We start from the raw sequence: 25,643 nt of genomic DNA on the forward strand, positions 1-25,643 counted from the left end.
CTTCTTTTTTAAAAAGGATTTTGTCAACTCACTCTGTCTGTCTGTCTGTCTGTCCAGTAAAAATTGTGTACAATCTATTTATCCCACACCCTTTCGTGGATCAAACTGAAACTTCGCATAATTATGAATGCACAAAAGTAACAAATTAGACAATTAATTCTTGATAATTCAATATTTTGTTTAATAGCAACTAGGGAAGCTAAAACTTCAGTATTCAAATATGTGGCTAAATTTGTTGGGTTTAGTCCCATTAAATAATTGTTAACGCTATTTCTCCCACACGCATTCTCCGATCAAGGCCAAGCAGATACTTTAAACAATTATAGTACCAAACAAAAGCATGAACCAATAAACGAAAATAGTCAATTAGTCAATTAATTATGGAAAATTAATTATTTTGTTTGCTATCGAATAAGGACAATAACTTTTACAATATTGGTAGATATAGTCTTAAGGACGGAGTACTACCCATTTAGAAGAGCTTTAGTGGTTTGGTCCCGGGGTTTCTAAACTCGGTGTAAACTTGGATTTCAGACTTTAAGATTTTTAGGGACGCCCCTTAGACCGACAGGTAGCTGACAAAAGTTAGGAAAGTAAAGACGGTTGGTCTTTGTGCTGGCCACATGACACACTCATTAACCTTCGGCCATTCACATTGATTTGTGGAGCTGGGTTAGTTCCACTAGCGGATCCAGAACTTTGAAGTGGGGGGGGCGATTTTTTTTCAAACCCTAACCCTAACGCCCAGTAAACCCTAACCCTATGCATAAACGTGCGTACACACACACACACACACACACACACACACACACACACATATATACATACATATATATATATATGTTTATATATATATATATATATATATATATATATATATATATATATATATATATATATATATATATATATATATATATATATTAGAATTATAAAAAAGCAGCATTTCTCAACCTTCAGCGAAAAACAAAACAACAGGGGCAGTGCTATAAGGTTCTCTTGTGGGGTTCTTGCTTTTTTCACTGCAGAAACGCATTCTCTTGACAAGTATAGCTCTTATTTATCAATGGATTTCGGGGCGAAGCCCCAACACCAAAAGCGTTTTCTTGCTTTTTTCACTGCAGAAACGCATTCTCCTGACAAGTACAGCTCTTTATTCATCAATGGATTTCGGGGCGAAGCCCCGACGCCAAAAGCGTTTTCTTGCTTTTTTCACTGCAGAAACGCATTCTCCTGACAAGTACAGCTCTTTATTCATCAATGGATTTCGGGGCGAAGCCCCGACGCCAAAAGCGTTTTCTTGCTTTTTTTCACTGCAGAAACGCATTCTCCTGACAAGTACAGCCCTTTATTCATCAATGGATTTCGGGGCGAAGCCCCGACGCCAAAAGCGTTTTCTTGCATTCTTCACTGCAGAAACGCATTCTCCTGATAAGTACAGCTCTTTATTCATCAATGGATTTCGGGGCCAAGCCCCGACGCCAAAAGCGTTTTCTTCTTTTTTCACTGCAGAAACGTATTCTCCTGACATCTACAGCTCATTATTCATCAATGGAGTTCGAAGCTCATTATTCATACTATTAAAAAAGGACCTTTTGAATAATGTTGTACTTGAAAATTATTTTAATATGAATTTATAGGCCCTTAATACATTGCAAATAAAACCGATTTGTTCCTTGAAAAGATACCCCACATATTTAGATTTTTGCTTTGGGGATCGCCGCCGAAAAAAAAATTATTCAATAAATAGTATTCAATATGATGGAGTTATAAATTGTGAATTATAGTCCCAAATTTATTTAACTAGAAAAATATCAGATTGAGTAAAGGTTGGTAAAAGGCGACTATGTAAACATTATTTGAGTTTATAACTCATCTCAATCATGGCTCTAATACTGAAAAATTTCGTTTGAATTCTAACTTTTCCAATGCAAAGTCTTACTTAAAATAATTATGATAAATTCATGTGAAATTAAATAAACTCTGTCTGGAAATGGGAGGAGCGGTAGAGTGAAAACGATTAATCCTCGCTCCTTTAATAATTTCTGCTAAAGAATGCATTTGGCATTAAAGAATAGGGGTTGGGCGACTCAATATAAGAATTTAATTTATAGTGTATATAAATTATGATGGGGGAAATGCGATTGCATGTATCGCCCTTCCCTCCTGGTACAACCCTTTTTCATTTAAATTTACTAATGATACTATTTGAGATTAGATTGTGGTATGACATAATATACAATGGGTCACATATCAATACGTAGTTTATATTATATAAATATTCAACTAATTTTGTTCACAAACTATGATTCTCCACAAAAATAGGACCGCCCCCCCCCAACATTCAGAGGGCTAGAGTGGGGAGGGCAGTACATGCAATCGCCCCCCCCCCCCACCCTACCGAATCGGCCAAAATACCAGAAAGGGAGCGACATAATATAAAATGTATATATTAATTCAACTAATTTTGTTCACAAACTATGATTTCTCCATAAAAACGGACCGCCCCCCCCCCCACTCAAAGGGTTAAGGTGGGAAGGGCAGAAGAGGTATTCGTCCCCCCCCCCCCACCAATCGGCAAACAGGGAACGACATAATATAAAGATCGGTTAAAAAATCAATAACAAGTCTACACAATATAGATATTACATTGATTCTATTAGCAAGCTGTGATTTCTACAAATTAATTGGACCGCCCCCCCCCACTCGAAAGTGTATGGGGAGGGGGGGGGCGGGATTGATACCATCGCCCCCTCCCGACCCCACCAATCGGCCAACATACTAGAGGGGGGGGCGAAATAATCTAAAAATAGGTTGAAATATAAATAATTTGTATTTATTTTTAACATAAGTAATAAATTCGTATACAAATTGTGTGAATTCTATAATAAAATTCGCCCGCCCCCCCCCTCGGGGGGGAGGGGAGTCGGCCGAGTGGGGGGGGCGATCGCCCCTACCGCCCCCCCCTGGATCCGCCAGTGGTTAGTTCCGACTGGAGACTTTAGTAGCATGACCTCCGATTTTTTAGGTTGGTGGACAGACGAAAGGAGACAGCAGCCTCAGCAAAGTCAAGGACTACAATCTGAGTTAGAGATTGCAAAATGGAGCTTTTTTTTTTACGTCGCCTTCCCCCCCCCCCATCCCCACAGAACAAAAATGTGTTTAAGCGAAAGTATAAATCTACTCATCAGATCAAATAAAATTCTAAAGGTAGGCCTATATATATTATGCCTTAGAAGACGCTGCGCAAAATGCCCTTATCTATTTAAGTCATTAATGAATACATGTCGAAATATCCATTTCAAGATATAGAAAGCCTAGTCATACAAACCAAATATAATTTTAGAATATATATATTTCGAAAAATTATAACGTTCAAATCAGAGTTTACCCTTTTTGGCTAATTGGCTAGTAATTCGTTTCTCAAAGATGTACTTAAACTGTCCAATGTCAAGGAGATTCGTTATAACTGTTTCAAGATCTGTGTCTACCTAGGTTTTTTTCTTTTTGTCCCGATGAAGAATTTGCAAGCTGAATAGAGGAGTGATAAGAAAAACTTAACAACACTCGTACTGCACACCGGATACACTCAAAAGCTAGATAGTCATAGTTTTCCCTTCATAAATTAGTTTTTCCTTTCATAAATTAGTTTTCCCTTTCATAAATTAGTTTTCCCTTCATAAATTAGTTTTCCCTTTCATAAATTAGTTTTCCCTTCATAAATTAGTTTTCCCTTTCATAAATTAGTTTTCCCCTTCATAAATTAGTTTTCCCTTCATAAATTAGTTTTCCCTTCATAAATTAGTTTTCCCCTTCATAAATTAGTTTTCCCTTCATAAATTAGTTTTCCCTTCATAAATTAGTTTTCCCTTCATAAGTTAGTTTTCCCTTCATAAATTAGTTTTCCCTTCATAAATTAGTTTTCCCCTTCATAAATTAGTTTTCCCTTCATAAATTAGTTTTCCCTTCATAAATAAAGAATCTCTATATCTCTACTCTAAGAATTGCAAAGATTGTGATTAAAGATTTGGTGTGCATTTTGAGAAGCAGGATATGACCGGAACTGATCGAATTGACGCACCGGAAATAATACTGAAAATTCATAGTTTTAATAGAAATGTTGTTTTTATTGTCACTATCTATGTGACTTTCTACCAAAATAAAAATTAGCAGAAGTGTTGGGCCTAAATGTGGAAAAGACTACATGGATACGATTTATTTTGGATCTGTCTTGTATATTTGTTTCTGAAGCAGAAAATGCATCTCATTGATGGTAAGATAAAGATTATCATTATGATTAGCCTGATTGGGTTACGAACAATAGATTACACTTGATCATTAGTAGATCTATCTAATCGAGATCCATAGGTCTAAATATTTTATCGGATCAATATATTGGGTTAGCTTAGTAAATACCTTGCAATTCACCTACTGAAGGGTCATCTTTATCCTTCTTGTTATTGTATACTTTGTATTTTCAATATTTATATTTTCACTTCGGAAAGAAGAGTAGAATATCCAATAGTACTTGTTTGTAATAAAACTAAAGGTGAACACTCGGAGGCACTTTTTATTTTTCTTAATTTTCTTAAAAGTTGAATTAAAGACTCTTGGAACTCTAGTCTCTTGGAAGCTTGTCCTAAGAGTGGAATTAAAGGCTCTTGGAACTCTAGGCCAATGGAAGCTTGTCCTAAGAGTTGAATTAAAGACTCTTGGAACTCTAGGCCAATGAAAGCTGGTCCCTAATAGTTGAGCTAAAGACTCTTGGAACTCTAGGCCCTTGGAAGCTGGTCCCTAATAGTTGAGCTAAAAACTCTTGGAACTCTAGGCCCTTGGAAGCTGGTCCCTAAGGGTTGAGTCTAAGACTCTTGGAACTCTAGACCTATAGAAGCTTGCCTCCATCTGCAAGTCTAAATAAAGCTTCTTTCTGGGAAGTATCTATCTCTAAGAAGATTTACAAATATAATCAATGGCTCGTATAACAAGATGCTTTGATCGGAAACGAGGCCAAAGGCCAAGCACACCGGGGAGGGGGAAACAACATCCGCCGTTGGAATTTCCGGCCTAAAAACGACCCTCTGATAAATGACGTGTAATTAGTTACTACTTTATTGAGGTTGTCATCGAATTCCGCCAGTTCAATGAACTCGGTTCTTAGGCACCCCAACCGGGGTTCTGTTTTGCTGGTCTAATAAACTCCTCTAACGACGCTTTCACCCGAGCGCCACGTTGAGAATGACGCGCATTGCCCGGGTAAGACGCATTACATGCTAGAGAGTCACAAAGAAACGTGACTATAAAATGTCCGCGTAGCTGCTAATGCAACAGACTCAATCTTCAGCTATGGACTTTTAGCGGTGTTTTCTGAAAGTAATATCTGAAAGAATTTGTTGGTTTAGTTTTCTCGACAGTGCTTTCAAATTAGAGCCAGAATCTTTGTTCTGATGAAGTGAAATTGAGCCATCTGTTCCTTGCTTTATATCTAAAGGAGAAAATTGTGCTAATTTAGACATAGTTTTTACATCAAAAAGTTTTGTCAGATTTAGTCGTTTTTTTTTTCTGGTTTTCTCTTGCTTACGAGTTGACTAGTGAGAAACAGTGAAAATATTTTAAAACTTATGCTGACTTTAAAACAAATGAGTAGACAAGTAATAATTAAGAATTAAAGGTCATCAATGTGCCACGTTTAAATGGGAGGGGGGGGGAAGAAAAGGCGACTTTACTTAATCATCTCTAATACGTTAGCTTCTTATGTTCATCCGAACCCTTTCTTTCAGTACCTTGCCTTGCACTGTCATCATAGTAATAGATGTTATGTTTATAAGTAATGTATTAATGGTATATAGAACACTTCTAGATTTATGAACAGATGTTATGTTTATTAGTAATGTATTAATGGTATATAGAACTCTTCTAGATTTATTAATAGATGTTATGTTTATTAGTAATATATTAATGGTATATAGAACTCTTCTAGATTTATTAATAGATGTTATGTTTATTAGTAATATATTAATGGTATATAGAACTCTTCTAGATTTATTAACAGATGTTATGTTTATTAGTAATGTATTAATGGTATATAGAACTCTTATAGATTTATTAACAGATGTTATGTTTATTAGTAATGTATTAATGGTATATAGAACTCTTCTAGATGTATGTCTCTCTCATAACGCCTATGTGTTAAAACAAATTATATGGTTATTTCTTACAGCTGTTGGTACCTCGATAGGAAAGGAATTCTTGATCTCGACACCTTCTACCATGTCTCCTCCAGACCTGACGGGGTCGTATCCTCGCCTTGTCCTCATCATGGAATCAACATTTAGATCGACGGTATAAAATCTTTCTCTTTATTTCAAAGCTTACTCTGTCTGTGTCTGTCTGGTAAAAAGCGTGTACACGTTATTTCTTCCACACCCGTTCTCGGATAAAGTTGCGACTTAACACAATTTATTCGTTTGCAAAGACAAGAAATGAATAAAAAAAATAATAACCAATGAGTCAACTGATTAATGGTAATTAATAATTTTGTTTGATGCTGCAAACAATGGAAATCAATCCTCCAGTATTCACAGATACTGTTATTGGATAGGGTTTTGCCACCTTAGATAACTTAACACGTTATTTTCCTTACATCAAGTCGAAACTTTAAACAAACATTTATTATACCTAACAAAACAGGTATCAATCAGAAAAAAGTAACCAATTAGTCAATTAATTATTAGTAAAAATTTATTTCTAGGAGGTGCTGTGGCTGAGCGGTAATGCGCTGGGTTCTGAACAGGAAGTCCCGGGTCCGAATCCCGTTGAAAACTGGTATTTTTAATTTCGGGATTTCTGGCCATCTCTAAGTCTAGCCAGGTCTATGGGTACCTGACATTAGTTGGGTAAAAGTAAAGACTGCTGGTCGTTGTGCTGGCGCATGACACTCTCGTTAACCATGTGCCTCAGAAACAAACGACCTTTACATTCTCTGCCCTATAGATCGCAAGGTCTGAAAAGGTTTATTTTTTACATAGTTATTTTGCTTGATATAGAATAAGGGAAATAGCGTCTAGGTATTGAGTTATATAGATGTGGGTGCGGAGTTGTTTCCCTTAGGTAGTCTTTGTTGCTGTTTTCTTAAAGGATTTTTAAAATTTTTAGCTAGTTTTTACTATAAATATAACAAGGTTTTATTAACGATACGTTTGACTAAACCAGATCTGTTTCTTTGTTAGCTGCATACTTCACAGTGACAGATCTGTTTCTTTGTTAGCTACATACTTCACAGTGACAGATCTGTTTCTTTGTTAGCTGCATACTTCACAGTGACAGATCTGTTTCTTTGTTAGCTACATACTTCACAGTGACAGATCTGTTTCTTTGTTAGCTGCATACTTCACAGTGACAGATCTGTTTCTTTGTTAGCTGCATACTTCACTGTGACAGATTTGTTTCTTTGTTAGCTGCATATTTGACAGTGACAGATTTGTTTCAACGTATTACAAAATTCCCGTGACTTAATTTTTTTTTTCCAGGTGACTGTTAAAACCGAGTGGTTAGACTCCGTCTTGTTTGTCAATGATACACTTCAGCTAATGCCTCTAGTTCCACGATATTTCTACAAGAAACAAGTGTACTTTGGGTAAGGGGTATAATTGTAGACCTCAAAGTCTCTATTAATGGAAAACATTAATGCTCTTGCAGTTATTATCTGCCAGTAATTGAATAGGACAAATGTCTATTTTTTTTTCTAAGGCCAATTCCAATTTATGATAATAGCTTCTAGCTTAAATAACTTATCTTATCTTATAAAATACAGACGTTACTTTAAAAAAATAGAATACGATTACGTCCTGTTAATCAATGAATTAAACCCATCCAAGTCATTTTTTCCTGGCCGACTTAGGGTTATATGGATACCAGGTGTGGCGTGGGACATGGCTGTGTATGGATCTTTTGGATGCATGGTCGTGTGGTATACGGTCTGGACTGTCGTTCGGTGGTCTCTATAGTCCAGGGTTCGAACCATGACAGCAGCCATCCCCCGTCTTTCTGAGGAAGGTTTGAGCTAAAATGTAATTATCTGAAAAAAACATTGAAACATGTAAAATATAGACATCATAAGAAATTTAAATAATGAGCAGTATTATCAGCTATACTATAAAGTAGAAATTAAGGCGTATGTATGTATGTATGTATGTATGTATGTATGTATTTATGTATGTATGTATGTCCCGTGTGACAAGAGGGACAATAAGGGTGGCTACTTTTATTTTTTTATTAGAGTTAGTCCCCTTTATTACTTGATTTAAGTCCCTGTTAACTGTTTACAATTGCCACTCTCTGAGTCTTTCAACTGACCAGTGTAGTTTGAACTAAATCTCTATAATGTTTAACTAATACTTGTGTTGTTGTACTATTGCTGTGTTACTCAAGAGGAGTGTGCCACTGTTGTGGTAAGAGTATTTCGAGAATTAGCTAAGAAGACTTTATTTATTTGTTATTACTAAGTTGGTTTATGTAAATGGAATAGGTCTACTTAGTCTCTTATCCTATCCTGTATGTTTTTTTTAAGACATCTTTTGTTTAGATACGAGACAGTAGCGTGTCTCATGAATGACGTCATTTCATTGTTAATGCATATATGATATTATTGTAAGCCATCTTTTTGTTTTTTCGGCATAAGACATTATTGAGCCTCTATGATTGTGGTTCTTTAATTATATTGACCGGAAACTGTCTCGCTACTTTGCTTTGTTTCATTATGTCATTTTTTTGTGAGCCTTTATTTCCATTTATATTTTCCATGATCTTTTTCTTTTGTTTGTAAATAAACTCTTTTTTTTTTGTTGCAACTGAAATCTCAGACTTATTACTTGTCTGTCTCAGTAGTTTTGTACATCTAGAGGCTATAGTTATTAGCCTAGATAATATAATTGGGACCACAAAGTACCACTGGACTAACTTGCCAGTACAGTACAGGTCATTGGTCTTATGACTTATCCTCATACTAGGTCACATCCCGCATAGAAATCAAAACCGTTTCACCAATCTTGATAAAACTTGGCATAAATGTTCCTTAGGTACTAACAGGAACCGTGTCGTATGTATAATAGCCTTAAAAAAATTTAAGACCCTCAAAAAAAAGTTGCCCAACTCTATGAAAGTATTACTATTTCATGGATCTAGGCCATGTTTACATAAGACAATATCGAAAGGATCTAGATGTAGATCTAATTTTTAAAACTACACTTTGCACATATAGTGTTTACTTTGACACATGAAAATACAAAATATAGTCTACTGATTTAATTATTTAATAAAATTAACCTTCAAATTTGTTTGTGTGTTCAAAAGCATTTTTCACATATATTTCGTGGAGTCAACGGGTCTTTCAATGTAGTCGAAATTTCTGCATCAGGTAACTGTGTATTTCTATCAGTCTGGGAAAAATGTCATCGACGAAACTGTTGCTCTCGAACTTCGCAAGATGGCTGTAAGCTTTGTTTGCGAACATTGGGATAACTATGGTGACGACCTGTCCGTTGTTCTTACTCACGGAAGCACAGTCATACACTCTGCTCGACTATACACTGCCTACATAAATACTTCCGGCGTTTATGGTGGCGAGCAGTCGTTAGCCCAAAACCCACACCATTTGGACAACTGTGTCTTTCAGGAAGTGTTCACCCGTCACTAAATAGCGGCGTAAGCTACGCCGCGGTTCGACTAGTATGCAGCCGCTTTTTAGTGACTGGTGAACACTTGCTGAAAGACACAGTTGTCCAAAATGGGGTGGGTTTTGGGCAAACGACTCTGTGCGCATGCCTAGAGAGCGAGGAAGGCGCAGGTGCGGGCGGGACAGGGCGGAAGGAGAGTTTCGAGAGTCGACGTGCGTGCCTGGTGTGCCGCATGGTTAAGCAACGTTGAGAATTATATATACAGGTTTGTTATTGGCCCGTCAATATCTGTTATAGGCAAACTCTATTGGGTATTAAGTTAGCTTATGTATCTTGACCTCGCTCATGTACACATACCAATGTTTGTCTCAGCTCAGACCTAGCATCAGGCTACAGATGGACATATCACCTTGAAGGCACTCACCCTTTCGCCGTATTGGTCAGCATGGAGAACGGCGCCCGTACCGCCGAGACCTTAACCCCTTTGCCCCTCAACGCCTGGGACACTGTTTACTACGCCACAACACTCGAGTGAGTAGAGTTAAAGATCTTCAGGGAATTTTTACCTTGTACTTTCTAAATTCTACTTCTGTCCAGAAGAAGAAGAATAAAAAATAAAATAAACAAAACTGCAGAATGCTATAAAGCAGTGTTTCCCAAACTGTGTTCCGCGGATCCATAGCGTTCCTCGCGGCCTGAATAGATGTTTCACAAACTACTGGAATGATATACTATTAGGTCATCGTGAAATAACTTCTCTTGAAAAATAAGCAAGTGTTCCAATAAATATACAGAATGTCCGAAGTGTTCCGTTAAGTTACAAGTTTGGGAATTTTTTTGTTTTCTTTGTCTATAATAACATCGAAATTTTGTGTGAGAAAGATAGTCTTTGTTGTTTTTTGAAGAACAGAAATTATGTGTAAAATTAAGAGTAGGTACAAAAGTTGGTACGAAAGATGTTGCATATTGTGTTGTATGAAAGGCGACATAAAATAGGTCTATTATGTAATCAATACGTAAACGACTACTAAGATGGAATCACGTGAACAGATATTGATCAAGCTGATAACACATTTCTTTTATATAAGATAATTTATAAGAACAAAGGAAAAGATGTAACTGCAATGAAAATGTGTACACATGGAATATGTAAGACTTTTTCTTTGCAAATGTTTTAAAAATAATCCTTGTATTATATACGTTACGGAACAAAAGTTTGGAACTCACTCCCCATTGATCTCAGACATACACTATGCTCAGGGGCGGACTGGCTATATGGGCAAACGGGCAAATGCCCGGTGGGCCGCTACCAAATGGGCCGGTCTGGTCGCGACCAAAGAAAAAATATATATATATATATTGCAAAAATCCCCTCCACCGAAAAAATCCTGGATACGCCCATGATATGACATGCCATTTGTGGGCCGGTTTATATGGTGATGCCCGGTCCGATTTTGATACCCAGTCCGTCCCTGACGATGCTACACTTCTTTCAAGATGAACATTAAGACCTATCTGTTTGTCATATCATCTCTCGTGTTTGTGTTTGTAATGTTATCACAGCGCCTTGAGCCTACATGCGGGGAAGCGTAGTCGAGAGGCTAAGTGCGCTTGAACTTGGCTTGGCTTGTCAACCTATGAGGGGGCTCGAGGTTCGACACCCGACTCGGGCAGAGTTGTGTTTACTTAGTGCCTGAAGGCAGCACGGCAAAGCCTTCTTCTAGATACCCCCTCCCCCCCCCCCCACTGGTCCACAACTGAGATTGGACCAAAGCGCTCTGAGCGCTATATAAAAGCTATAATTTATTTTACATTAATAAATCAAATTATTGCTATTATTATTATGATCGTGGAAAATACAAGTAAATTTATCATGTTAAGGCTTCAGTACATTTCATTTTCTTTGTCTGAAATACATATTTTGAAAACAAAAGTGCTTATACACATAATAATTAATTTTACAGCCCAGGACTTATTAACATTTTTCATTACATTCTTTGGAATCTCAGTATTTAACGTTCACTTTGTCTTGCTTTTTAATTTTCTGTCCTTTTTTTTTATTAGATGTTTTCTTTGTATTCTCCTCCTAAGAGTTTGAGTGTGTCTGGTAAGCCTCAGTGGTTCTCACGGCGTTTGTTCTCAACATACGATAATTATTAAGAACAGAGAAGAGGTTGGAACTGCAATTAAAAAACGCGTACACTTAGAATACGTGGACTTCCTTTATAGGCGAATGTTTTTTAAAATTATACTTTTATTACATAAGTGAAGACAACTGATTAAAACATAAGTAGGCCCATAATTAATTATTTTTTATGTGTGTTTAAGAAGCTAAAAAAATATCTCAAAACAAGAAGAGCATAAAAGAGTTTATGAATGACTTTGATTCTCTTTTGCTGTTGTGTGTAGACAATTTTACTCAATGTTTCGGCATCTTTAATTTATAATTTTAGTCTACTTAGGAGAAACTAACGAATTTAATATTTGCACATGTATATTTATAGTTTATATATGATTTTAAAAAAATTATTTAATTATCTAAAAATTTAAATTGCACTTGGCATATAATATGACAACATGGGTCTGCAAGGTATTTTTAGTCTTAAGTATATTCAGATATATGACTAAATATGTGGGGTTTGTCCCCTTAGATAATTGTACACGTTATTTACCGGATGATGTTGAAACCTTAACAAATTATTCATTGTACCTAAGAAAGCATGAATCAGTTAAAAAAATTTACCAATTAGTTAAGTAATTATTTTGTTTGATATTGAAAAAAGGAATATATATTCTATAGTATTGAGACATAGTTAAAATTTTAGGGTTATTTCCCTTGTATGAAGTTTTTTTTTTAAAAGTATTTTATATATTTTGCTTTTTATTTTTTTCTATTTCTCATAGCAAGCATGTGTCTGTGATATTGACCGCCAATGGAGATACGACTGTGTTCGTCACTCTGAGGTCGCATAGAATGAGTCTTAAGATCACAGTCGAAGGAGTCTCTTATCAAAATAATCAGGTCTTCCAGATTCATCTGCAAACGTACGTGTGAAGTATTCAGTATGACAATATCTAGGTGTTTACCTACAATCTGGACAGTAGCTTATTGTTAACTCCTACTAAAACAAATATTTCACGTAATAAAAACAGAAACTTGTTGCTATATTTTAAGAACACAAAACATATTTAACAGTGATTCAGCGCACCTGAAAAGTGCTGCTTTAACCTTGTTAAGTATGGAAGGGGAACACTTTATAATTCGACAAAAGTTGCCAAAGCCCGCATTACCGTTAACAAAATCGTACATTCCAATAGAACCAAGCCTCTGTGGTTTCATCATGCAATGTCGTCAAAACTTGCACGGAGCCGGAAGGTATCAGGTCATTGGCTGGTGTGTCCAGCGTACAGTAGTTTAGTTACACGACTACAAACACGGGAAGGTATCAGGTCATTGGCTGGTGTGTCCAGCGTACAGTAGCTTAGTTAGACGACTAGAAACACGGAAGGTATCAGGTCATTGGCTGGTGTGTCCAGCGTGCAGTAGCTTAGTTAGACGACTAGAAACACGGAAGGTATCAGGTCATTGGCTGGTATGTCCAGCGTACAGTAGCTTAGTAACATGACTACAAACAATGACTAATATTCTTGAAAAGTGCAGATAAGCCTTTCATTTTCTCCTTTTGTGAATGGTGAAAATCCACAACAGCTTGGGGTTAGGGCGTTAAGACGAAAGGGCCAGGAGAGATATGAATGGAGGGATGTGTTGAAACAGGCCAGATTCCTCCATTGGCTGAAGCGCCACTTTGATGGAAGGAATGGGAAAATATTTCAATGTCTGGTTAGTAGACTATAAGTCGTTTAGGATGTTCCTATATTAAGTTCAACGTATTTGTGTGTACCATCAGGTATCAGTCGTTTGCATTTGGTACGTGTGGAGAGGATCAGTCACATGGAGAGATTACAGGTGAGCTCAGAATGCCAGCATTGTCTTTTCAATTGTCACACAGTACCTGACTTCTCTTCTTAACAATGTTACATTCATCACACTATTTTAACAAGAAAAACGTTTTTAAAAAACACTTTAAAAAAAACACAACAATGATTATATTAAGTGAGGTTGTATTAATTAATTGTTTTTTGTTTTTTTTTTAAATATTATTGAGTTTGTTATTTATATTTATATATTGGACCAGTGGAGTGTAGATTAGAATATATTAAATCTTTGCGATTTGAAATATGTTTGCCAATTGTTTTTGTTTAGCTTTTAGCTTTCTCAATGCGATATGATCCTATCCCTTGTCTGGACCAGTTGGGAAAGGGAAAGGGAAGAAGGGGGTATCTTGGTGAAAGTTTACATAATCGTTTTTTAGAATGCATACATAAAAATAGCACAGAGTCCACAAAGGGGACTAATTCAACTTATACCACCACGTCTGTCAAGTACGATTTCTTTCCCTTGTTCAAGATACCAAACAAAATAATTAATAACCAATAATTAATTAACTATTTGGTTAATTTTTTAAATTGATTCTTATTTTATTGTTTTTATTTACTTTATTGATTTGTTGTCGGGTCAATTAATCGTGCAAAGTTTCAGCTTAATCCGAGATTATTGGGTGTTGGGCAAATAACGTGTACACATTTTGACCAGACAGACACTGTGACATTACATAAGCCTTATAACAATGATATCACAAGTTGACACTAAGGAATTAACTGATGGTCAGTGACTGACCATACTAAAAGGATTGCTCCAGACATGTCTGTGTAAAGTGATGAAAGTGATGATGATAGTGATGATGATACATTTTTTCGCACAGGGTCACGCTTCATTGGAACAGAGCCTTTTGTCATGGTCACTGGAAATTGTTGGGGAGAGACGCAGGGCGATAACTGCCCGAAAATAAATGAAACTAAATATCCGATAGCAGGTAAATATTTAAATTATATAGTTATATTCTGCTGTTAGTTTCTATAATAAATCTTTGCCACACGAAAAGAAATCGAATTGAAGGTGAAGAAATTATTAGAATTTAGATCCTGGGAAATAGGTGTGACTAAGTATTGAGCTGTCTTCAAATTCAGGTAGTTCCGTTAGTTGGACATGCAACTGACCTATATAGCACAACTAAGTTAAAGATACAGTCTAAACTTTAAAGCATGTCAAAGACAAAGTAAAGGAACATGAAAAAGCGCCAACCAGCTAAACAAGAAAGTGATCAACAAGCCACTTTTCTACTGTTTGTTGGGACAACGCTTCTATACGGCATTATGTGACCACTTCATGCTGGTTGACGGGGCGAGTTGGCCGAGGGGTAGAGCACTTAGACACCGAACTGAAAGGCTGGGGTGGGGGCACCGGCGTAGCTACAGTGAGGGGAGAAGGGGGGGGAGAATTGGAAAATCCCCCCCTTGGCCCACATTTGAGGTGGCCCCCAAATAAGTGTTTTGACATAAAAAATGTAATATTACGCAAAATACAGCCCCCCCCCACAACGAGGTCAAGTCCCACAAGCCCCCAAACAATGAAAAATTCCTAGCTACGCCCCTGCGTGACCAAAATAAAAAACCTGCTGATATTTAGGATGCCTCCAAGTTCAATCACTCTAAAGCTTAGTTGGCGTTAATTGAGCAGAGTAAAACTGGTTAGAGTTTTGTTGGCCACATGACACCCACCCTCATTAAAAAAAAGCAAAAAAAAAAAAAAACAAAAGAGCATTACATCATTAGCCACTAACTTGCAATGTCACAAACTGCTCCTATTAAATTAAGATTCATCAGTGCCCTTAAATTTGCATCTTAACAAACATAAAAAGGGACCGTTTGATTAAGCGTTTAATTAATTTTATGGTCAGTGATGTTATTATTATTATAGCTTTTATATAGCGCTACTTTCATGTTTATAGCATGCTCAGGGCGCTTTTTGTCCAATCCCTTTTGTGGACCAGTGGGGGGGGGGGGAGTATCTAGGAGTTGGTGTCGAACCTCGAGCCCCCTTCTAGGTAGCCAAGCCAAGCCAAGTTCAAGCACACTTGGCCTCTCGACCACGCTTCCCACAATATGAAATGTTAATATGAAGTAATATGTTTTGGGTTGATATTAGTGAAATAGTGTTTCTGCTGTAACCCAATGAGCTGACCACTTCTCTCTGGGCAACATGAATTCTAGAAATGCTGCTGCCGACCAAAACCTGGGGGAGATATTTCCTGATGTTTAAGGCCATAGGCCGTTCAGCTCCTGGATTCCATGTCGTTCTGGCCAGCACGGATGAGACGCCTTGCGCCATCTTCAAATCTGGCGCCTCACGTGACTTTTTCATGCTCTGGAAAGAAGGTGATTGGTACGTTGTAAGTACTTCCGTTCAGTGTTATCGGAGAATGTACTTCCGGTCAGTGTAAAATGAGTGCGCACTTCCGTTTAGTGTAATAGCTGTGTGTATTTAGGTCAGTGATTTTGTACTTTGGGTCAGTATTATATTATTGTGAGAATACAAATAAATATGTGACTCTGCGGGACAAAGTCAAACAAAGGACGTTTTGGGCCACGAGACGTTCATCAGCTACAAACAAAAAAAGACAAAACAATTAACACAAAATAGGCTTAACTCTTTCTCTCCTAACTGACGATACCAACGTTGATTCCACCAGAATGTGGTAAATAATTAGGGAGAGAAAGAGTTAAGTTAGCGTATCTGTGTCCTATGTTGTTCTCTATGGAGCCACAAAAGAAATGAGCTACCCTGGTGTAAAAGCGCGGGAAAATCAGAAGGGGGTGGTGATGTCAGGCAAAGATGAATGGGAAAAGGGGGTAGTGTTTGAGCCCGTCTCATTTAAAATAAAAGTGTGTTGGTTGTTGATCCCGCGAGGTTGAAAAGTATCTCACATGTAAATAAATTTGTTTTCGATATGCATACTGGTGTTTTTGTCATTGTATTGTTGTATTGGAATAAAAATGAAATTGTGTAACTTAGCCTGTCTCTAATCCTTTCATTAACACACATCATAGGGGCACCACTTATCTCCTCGTTACTGCTATAATAATGGCGTGATATGTAATCTCTTCCGATCAGCATTAGTAACTAAGCACTTTCGGCCAGTCAGAGTCTTAAATATTTCGGATAATACATTACTATTCATCTCACCTTCCACTATCCCTTAGTATGTTGCACCGTCTGGGCACCACACACGATCTGTCAACCGTCTCTCTCCATTTCTCTCTGTCTTTGCCTTGGTTATAATTTCATTCCATGACATGCCTATCCATTCTTTGATGTTGTCTTCCTACCGCTTCCTCTTTTTCTTCTTCCTGGTACTGTCCTCTGAGGGAAGGTTTTTGCGAGCCTTGAGCCCTGTAATGTGGCCATATAGTTTACGTTTTTTAGCGGCTCCCAAAAGGGAGGAAAGGACGCTATTAGTTTTGTGTGGCCTGTCTGTCAGTCCGTCTGTCCGTCCCGTTTATATTTCAGAAACTAGAAAAGATAGTGAAAATCCGACATCATGATATTTTAGATCGTTCAAAGTTCTGATGCAACGACTACTTTTTTATTTTCTGAAAGCGAAAAATCTAATTTTTTAAATCACTTATGCAAGCAGTTTTTTCATAAAAATACACCACTTTTACAACTATTCACTATTATTAGTAAGAAACATTGGAGTCTCTTTAGTAGGGTAGACACCAGATGTACCATATTTATGCAGAGCTTTTTGAACAAAAGTGTATAAGAAAAATCGAAAAAATATTGGAAGACAGCGGCCACCCGCTCCATCAGAACTACGTCAGGTCGTCGCGAAGTGGGCGACTGCTGTCAATCAAAACAAGAACAGAGCGATACAAAACTCGTTCGTACCTCTCTCGGTCAGACTATATCAACGATACTCGTTGATCAAGAAACATGAAAAGGACCAAGATGCTTGTGTGTAGTCACTGAATGAACTCTTAGTGTTGTGTCTGTTCTATTTATGTGAATGTTTCTGTTGTGTTAAATGTTCTGATATGAGAAAAGAGTCCTTGTAATCAACAAATTTACATAAGGATCAATAAAGCAGTCTTAGTCCTAGTCTTAACTTCACATTCACTTTCACCTTTCCTTTGGTCTGCTGGACCGCTGGGGCACCACACAAGATATGTCAACCTTCATTCTCCTTTCTTCTCTGTCATTTTTCTATGATAGAATTTCATTCTGATGTTCTTTCTGAAAATATTGAAACATGGCTTTTTACCTGCCTGAGTGGACCACTTCGGGGACCGATTTAAAGTTTGTGTTTCCACACAAACTGTCCTTGTAACCTTTTTGATATTAATATTTTTTTTTTAATTTTAGTTAAACTGTATAGCAGTGTTAGTCAAACTTTTGACCTATAAGTACTCTTTTTATAAGTTTTGCAATTTAGAGTACCCTTCTTCTCCCCCGCCCCCCCCCTCCCACTTCAATTTATTAACTGAATATAATAAATGGATATTTATAAAAATCAGCCTATTTAATCAGGTGTAACGCGTACCCCCTCCAAAGTCTTCCCGTACCCATGGGAGTACGCGTATCCCACTTTGGGAAACACTGCTCTATAGAATCGCAATCAAACACCATTGTCATTGTATTGTTTCGGAGTTGTTGTGTTTTACAAAGGTTATATCAACTCACTCTATCTTTCTGTTAGTACACGACGTTTCACCAAATCTCGAATCAAGCTGAAACTTTGCACAATTATTTCTTTTACCTGAAAACACAAGAATCAATTGAAAAAAAACAACAACAATTAATTAATTAACTATTGGTAATAAATTATTTTTGTTTTGAATCTCAAACAAGGGCAAGAAATAGCACTTGACTGAAGTGTTGGTTTACGCTTAATTAGTCCCCTTTATATCAGATTGCCGTCTCAGATTTAGTGAACACTAACATGAAATAGAAACAATAGATACCTATACAATCTTCCATGTACTTAGACTCTTCGCTAGCAGAGTGGTTAACGCATCAGCTTGGGAATCCTGAGAAGGTCGTTTCCTTTTAAAAAAAACAAAGTTTATGTATTTTTATAAATGCATTTTTTTAATTGTTAGTTGAGATCTATTATAAATTTAATTAAATGACTGATCCAAACTAATCAATACAAGTGCTGTAAATATAAGCTTTGTTTTTTTTTAAAAGTATTTTCTTGTTCCAGTCAATGGGTTGCTTGTAATAAGTAATATCTTCTGAACTTTGTATATAACTTAACCCTACGTTCCTGAACAAGTCGTTTTGTTCTTTTGTTAACTTGTCTTTTGTATTTCACCTTTAACTCTTTCTCTCCTAATCGACGATGTCATCGTTGATTTGACCCTATTGAACTAAATTGATTTTTTAATTTATAAACTTTAATTTGTGTTGTGTAAAAGAGCATGCATTCTCATATAATTTGATACCAAGTATAACATTTTCTAATAACAAACAAAAAAGTTATTTAAGTTTAATTAGATAAGGATAGTGAAATACAAATGAGCAAAATGAATATTACTGTCGGAATAAGGAAAATAATTACGGAGAGAAAGAGTTAAACTTCGCTAGGACTGATCATGGGGGGTACAACGGACCTCATTCACCAAAAATGAACGATCACGTGATAAAAGAACGAAAAACAAAATTGTTACGTGATGACCATTGTTGATTAAAACTAGATCGTAATTTGCCAAGAAGAGCTAGAGAAGCACGTGACTCAATGTTGATTTGTTTACGATTGGTGACTGAGGTCCATTGAGATCCCCATCTTGACCTGTGTGTTTTTGTATTTAGAGTACATCCGAGTTTAAGTGGCTAGAGTGCTACTATCCTGTCCAGTTGGTTTACTTTCAAAACTCAACGTGCGGCTTGGGTGGCAGAGGAATGGACATTGGAGGACCGAGTATGATGGTCATTGTTTCAGTCCAGCTCTTCTACAACATCTACATATGCATGTGAGTTCGAATCCCCAATAACGAATGTTAACCACAATACAATATAAGATAAGATAAGATAAGATACCTTTTATTAATCCAATCAAATGGAAATTCGGTTTGCAATTAGTTATGACTAGCAATACACACTGGCTACGCCCTCGATATTTCCCTAGGCTTATTAGTTTATTATGGCCAGAACAGCCACTTATTTTTTAAACTATTTTAATTAACGGGCCTCACACGAACATACTTTTTATGGGCCGTGAATTAGTGTACCTGTTAGAATGAAATCTCAAGGCCCGCTCTCTCTCTCTCTCTCTCTTTCCTTCTCTGCCTCTCTCTCTTTTTCGCTCTCAGGAACACCCATTTTTTTTACCAGCCCATCGTAATTTCTCCCACATAGACTTTTGACTTCGTTTGGAAAGACCCGCTTCGTAATGTTATTTGTTCTCTCTAAATAAAAAGAATCATCGGTTTGGTTTTATGAATTGTAATCGATTATTTCTCCCCTTTTGAATGTTGTGAAATGATAATAGATCTAGATTTATCTTTTCAATGCTATAAGAATTATTTTTTTTACAGTGTTACAAAGTACCTATACTTACCCTCTCTCTTTTCTCTCTCTCTCTCTCTCTCTCTCTCTCTCTCTCTCTCTCTCGAAAAATAACAATATCTATATTATCAGTGCTATAAGGTCGAATTAATTTCGGTATTTTATTACCTCTCATGACAATAGAGTTGTTTTTTGAAACAGTTTTCTGGCTCTTAATAGATATAAGAATATAACAGCTAGGAAACAATATTGAGATGCTACATTCTATTCTCAACGCTCATGTTTCAGGGTTCCGGATGTACTGATGCAACACTATATGACCATCGTCTCGTCAAAGTTAAAAGGAAACGATATTAGAAACATAAGTATTGTGCACACATATAACGAATCTCCAATAATACAGTATGTCTATTAGTGTATTAGTTTTATATATTGAACTCAAATTTATTGGGTTATGAAATATATTTTAAGGTGAATGCTAGCCAACCCGCCACGTAGCATACGCCGCTATTTAGCGACGGGTGAACACTTCCTGAAAAAAGACGGTTGTTCAAATGGGGTGGGTTTGTGCAAACGACTGTGTGCGCATGTCTGGAGAGCAAGTCGCGGATGCGGGCGAGAGGGAGCGGTAGGAAGGTTAGAAAGTCGGCGTGCGTGCGTGTTGTCCCGCATGGTTGGGCGACGTAGAGAATTATTCTAGTTATATATCGCCAATAACCCTTGCATAAATTGAGCTTACATCCTCTTCTCTATAGATCGCAAGGACTGAAAGGGAAACTTTTTGATACTACTCAGAGGCGTACCTAGGGTTGGGGAAGGAGTGAGGAATTTGAAAATCCCCCGGGCCCATACTAGTGAAGGCCCCCACATGAGTGTCTTTTACATTAAATATTAAATATTACTCAAAATGCAGGGGCTCCCAAAAAGGTCAAGCCCCCCCCCCCTCGGGCCACCTAATGATGGCAAATTCCTAGTTACGCCTCTGAATTACAATACCTCAGTTAGAGTTTAGAACAATCGTTATAAAACTTTCTAACATTCACATAACTAATATATATACCTCATGTAATTATGTCATCTTCTCTTCATTTCTGATACGTAACTTATTTATGACTTTGCTTGTTATGTATAACTTTTGTTACACGGTTATGTTTGTCTTTCAGTGATGGGAGGGACTTTCATCAGTCTGATGACAACTCGTTCCCCACGAAGCTTTGGGGCCTTCTGGAGATGTACCCCTTCCACCTGAGACCTAATGTGACCTTCCTTCTGTATTCCAACACGGCCAGGTTTTGGTGTTTCCTCCATGGGGTTAGTCAGGTCGCTTCTTACATGCACGCCGCTGGCTTCGTGTCCTCTAACATCAATGCCAAGGTAGAGCAGCATCCCGTATGTCTTTTTCACTCTTTCTCTCCTAATCGACGATCCCATCGTTGATTTGACCTCATTAAATAAAATTTAAATTTTATAAACTTGACTTCGTGTTATATAAAAAAGAGCCTGCATTCCCCTTTAATTCTATACCAAAATAAAACATTTTCTGATAACAAACAACAAAGCTATTGAAGCTTAATCATAACAGGGGTAGTGAAATAGTAAAGAGCAAAAAGAAGAACTCCTTCGAAGAGTGGAAAAATAATAACGGAGAGAAAGAGTTAGATTAATATTAGAGTTATCGACCGTCGGCTTCCACTATTTCGCTGGGTTTTCTAAGACATTAAAGAGAGAAATTAATCATGTCTGTTTTGTTGAATGTTTTAAAAGTTTCCGAAGGTTCTTCAGAGTTAAGGATAATCTACTTCCTAGTCCGAAATTCAATACGACGACGGGGAAAAGGTGGAGGGCATGGTATGATTCAGACACCATTGAGACGACACAACGACAGTCCTGAGCGCATACCGCACGACCTGGCTTTTTCAATACATTTCTGTCAAATTTGATCGGCGATATTTTTATTTTATGGAAAACAATGCGAAAAGTGTTAAAATGTATTAATAACAATAGTTCTAACATATGACGCTAGGTGCTAACTTACATTGTAATTTTGTAGACAACCCACGGTTGGTTGCTTGACTGTATAGTAGTGCCTTATTAGCTTAGTACAGTGTTTATGTTATGACTATGCTTGTCTGCTGTAAGCATGTACAGTACAGCACCTAGGGTTATTCAGCGTAAAAACGGCGACGCCTTTTTTATAGTTAACTAGCTGGATATGACCCGCGGCGTGCGGGCCTTTGTTTGGGTGCTACTCATCTAGTTGAAAGGATTTAGATCTATGTCGAACATGACGAATGTTTCCGAAAAACATTTTATTTTTAATAAAAGGTTTTTTTTTATATATTGGGCTTGTTTATATTTCGAATTAAATTGGACCTAGACAGCAACTTGTACCTAATTGCTATGCTTCCTATTCCAAGATGTGTGAGATGGATCACGCATACAGTATGAAGGCTGAGGACTTAAAGGACAACGATTGTGACAGTTTTGTGGATGAGGAATTGCTGAATGGAAAAGGTAAACTGTTAACATTGCGTATTCAATGTTTTTATAGTTCATGTAGGTCACATGTCAACAATGAATGGAAAAGGTAAACTGTTAACATTGCGTATTCAACGTTTTTATAGTTCATGTAGGTCACATGTCAACAATGTATGGTAACCCACCCCCTCCCACCCAGAAGCAAAATACTTCGCATGAAGTTTGATATACATCATTATTCTACACTTTATATTTTATATTAATATTCTGACCTATAAACCTGAGATTAGTTCTCTCTCTCTTTTTTCTATCTATCTATCTATCTATCTATCTATCTATCTATCTATCTATCTATCTATCTATCTATCTATCAGTCTGTCTATTTATCTATCTATCTATCTATCTATCTATCTATCTATCTATCTATCTGTCTGTCTGTCTGTCTGTCTATCTGTCTATCTATCTATCTATCTATCTATCTATCTATCTATCTATCTCAGATAGATCGGGCAAAGTACTTGTAAATATATACATATTTACATCAGATTTTTATTAAATTATATAGATGTTTACGATTAGAGTTTGAGATGACTTTATTTTTAATAACTTAGCAGTGTAACTTTTAGCCCTTGAGCTATAAAGGGGAAGTAACTCTTTATGGATTATGGGTATGACATGGCCTAAATTGTCCCGATGTGCCAAAAAACCCCAAATCTCAAATATGTATCTTCCTGAAAACCGCCATCCCCTTTTCGTGGGAAGGGTTCGATATTCCAGTAGATATCAATAATCAAAAACTTTCTTGAAACAGATGATGATGCAGATAATCAGATTGATGAAGACCTGGGACCAATAAACTGTAAGTAACATTGTTCCCCTTTCACAGCGGTTCTCAATCTTCATTGATCGCGAGACATGCAATAAAATTTCCCACTTGCATCGACCCCACAACCTTAAAATGAGTTGCATTCATTAGCCCAATTTACTGTGGTTTTTCTTAAAATTAATGAATTATAATCATAATATAAATATCTGATATGTATAATGTATTTTCATTGTCAAGAAATAAACATGGCCAGGCAGAATGTTTAATCAAGAAACAAAAAGCTATTTTATTTTGTGAAGGGAATATTTATTCTCACAATGCAATCCTAAGTATACGAAATTGTAAACTTCGAGGTACCTTCAGGAACTTTCACGGAACCTGGACACGGACGCTGATCTTAAAAAAAAGGCTCTAACGATTTTCCTAGAAATTTTACAATTGATGTATATAGCTGAGAAAAGAATTTTAGTTCGTTGGCCACATGTGGACAACTCTAATACGACGTTATAATTTTTCATAGTAAAAAATAAATAAAATAAAATTTGACTTGAGAACTAGACTTAGATCTAGAGTCAACATCGGTTTTGAAAGGATTATCGCGTTTTTCAAAAGGACTATCTCGGCCACGAAGGAGGAGCTATATATACATAAATCTAATATAGATTACATCTAGTTTCTACCTCTAATTCACAAGTATAGGTCTCGGGTCTTGGTCTATGTCTATATCTAGATGTACCTTACACGATAATACTAATAAATATTTGCAAAAGCATGCATTGCCAACTGACTGACTCGGTAACTCCGATCATTGAAGCAGTTGACGGTGTACAACTTACGGGTTCGAAACCCGTTTTTTTAAATAATATTTCTTTTATATTTATAATGGAGTTATTGTGTTTTTAAAATGTACTTCCTAATGTTTTTCTTGTTTAAAGTGGTTTTTTTTTTTATATCTTTTGCACTTTTCTCTGAACATAGTACTACAATACTTTTACAGATTCGCGAAATATTATCAATGAGTATATGCCAGGTAAGTGTGTTTCCAGTTTAAATCTCTCTCAGACCTGAATAGAATAGTGTGCAAAATATGCGTGCGCATTGATGGGGCTCAGGTTTATTACTTTTATCTACGGCAGTGTTTCCCAAACTTTTGACCTATGTGTACCCCCCTTTTATAAATTTTGTAATGCTGAGTACCCCTGCCCCCCCCCCCCCCCACTTCAACACTTTAATTTATTAACAGAACATAATTAATGTGTATTTTAAAAAAATGAGCATGGTTATTGAGATTTAATGCGTACCCCCTCCAAAGCGTACGCCACTTTGGGAAACACTGATCTACGGCATTTCTGTCCCCTTAGAATGCAGGATCTAGCTTGGCTTGTAGTTGTAAGAGCGAGGGCTTCAATCGGGCGGACTCAATTTAAAACAATTGGGGCCTCCGATGCTATTTCGTAGCCATTTTCACGCGGCCTTAACATGTCTAAGGCCTGGCCTGCTAAAGAAATCTAAAAAAAAGCATTAAATACGTAACTAGATTACTAGAAGACGGCTACATCCTTTGCCCTATAACTCACACGGTCTTAAAAAAGAGGGAATTTTCATTTAATTTTTAAAATACAAAACCACTTTTGGTGACATGGAAAATTCAAAACCACATCGAGAAAATAATATATAATATAGACGTCTTCTTACATGACGCGTAGGGCGTAATCATCTCATCTTCTTTTTTGAAGTAACGTCTGTATTATATAAGATAAGTTAGATGAGCCGTTCAGTCTCAGTGATAGCTGGTCGGATGATGCTACATATTGGACGAACTAAAATATAAGAAAAAAGAGGATGTAAGTGTCATGTGAAATATTTATAGAATCTAAATAAAAAGAAATCATATTAGATATTCTATTCATTACTTTGACCTTTTTAAGCAACAAGTGTGGGAAATTCAATAAGTTCTAGAAATCGTTTTGTTAAATTAAAAAAAAAAAGCAACTATTAAATGTGTTATTTCTTGCTCCAGAAAAGCCGATGAACATTGTAGACTGCGCTTTTACCGAGCCAATCTATTTCACGTCTCCAAAACCATTTCAAATGACGACTTCTTCCACTTCCGTTGTAAAGACAGTAAATCCAAACACTACTGCCAGAAATGTAAACTCCACCATAGGTATGAACATTCTTTTGTTTATATTTCTCTTTG

At 36.7% G+C, this 25,643-nt stretch overlaps 1 protein-coding gene across 1 annotated transcript in view; it reads left to right on the forward strand.

Annotated features, from left to right (window-relative positions):
• Nucleotides 1-4,125: 4,125 nt before the first annotated feature.
• Nucleotides 4,126-25,643, forward strand: part of LOC106050639 (uncharacterized) — a 32,188-nt gene continuing 10,670 nt past the window's right edge. The window contains exons 1-15 of the mRNA XM_056017650.1: nucleotides 4,126-4,273; nucleotides 6,218-6,339; nucleotides 7,527-7,633; nucleotides 10,044-10,202; nucleotides 12,576-12,716; nucleotides 13,580-13,638; nucleotides 14,495-14,605; nucleotides 15,843-16,021; nucleotides 19,444-19,604; nucleotides 20,428-20,541; nucleotides 21,303-21,513; nucleotides 22,557-22,653; nucleotides 23,429-23,476; nucleotides 24,441-24,473; nucleotides 25,464-25,610. Coding sequence (XP_055873625.1) covers nucleotides 4,189-4,273; nucleotides 6,218-6,339; nucleotides 7,527-7,633; nucleotides 10,044-10,202; nucleotides 12,576-12,716; nucleotides 13,580-13,638; nucleotides 14,495-14,605; nucleotides 15,843-16,021; nucleotides 19,444-19,604; nucleotides 20,428-20,541; nucleotides 21,303-21,513; nucleotides 22,557-22,653; nucleotides 23,429-23,476; nucleotides 24,441-24,473; nucleotides 25,464-25,610 — 1,774 coding nt within the window. The 5' untranslated portion in view covers nucleotides 4,126-4,188. The remainder of the gene's footprint in view (nucleotides 4,274-6,217; nucleotides 6,340-7,526; nucleotides 7,634-10,043; nucleotides 10,203-12,575; nucleotides 12,717-13,579; nucleotides 13,639-14,494; nucleotides 14,606-15,842; nucleotides 16,022-19,443; nucleotides 19,605-20,427; nucleotides 20,542-21,302; nucleotides 21,514-22,556; nucleotides 22,654-23,428; nucleotides 23,477-24,440; nucleotides 24,474-25,463; nucleotides 25,611-25,643) is intronic.

The sequence above is a fragment of the Biomphalaria glabrata genome, chromosome 18 (genome assembly GCF_947242115.1).
Source record: "Biomphalaria glabrata chromosome 18, xgBioGlab47.1, whole genome shotgun sequence".
Classification (NCBI taxonomy): Eukaryota; Metazoa; Mollusca; class Gastropoda; family Planorbidae; genus Biomphalaria; species Biomphalaria glabrata.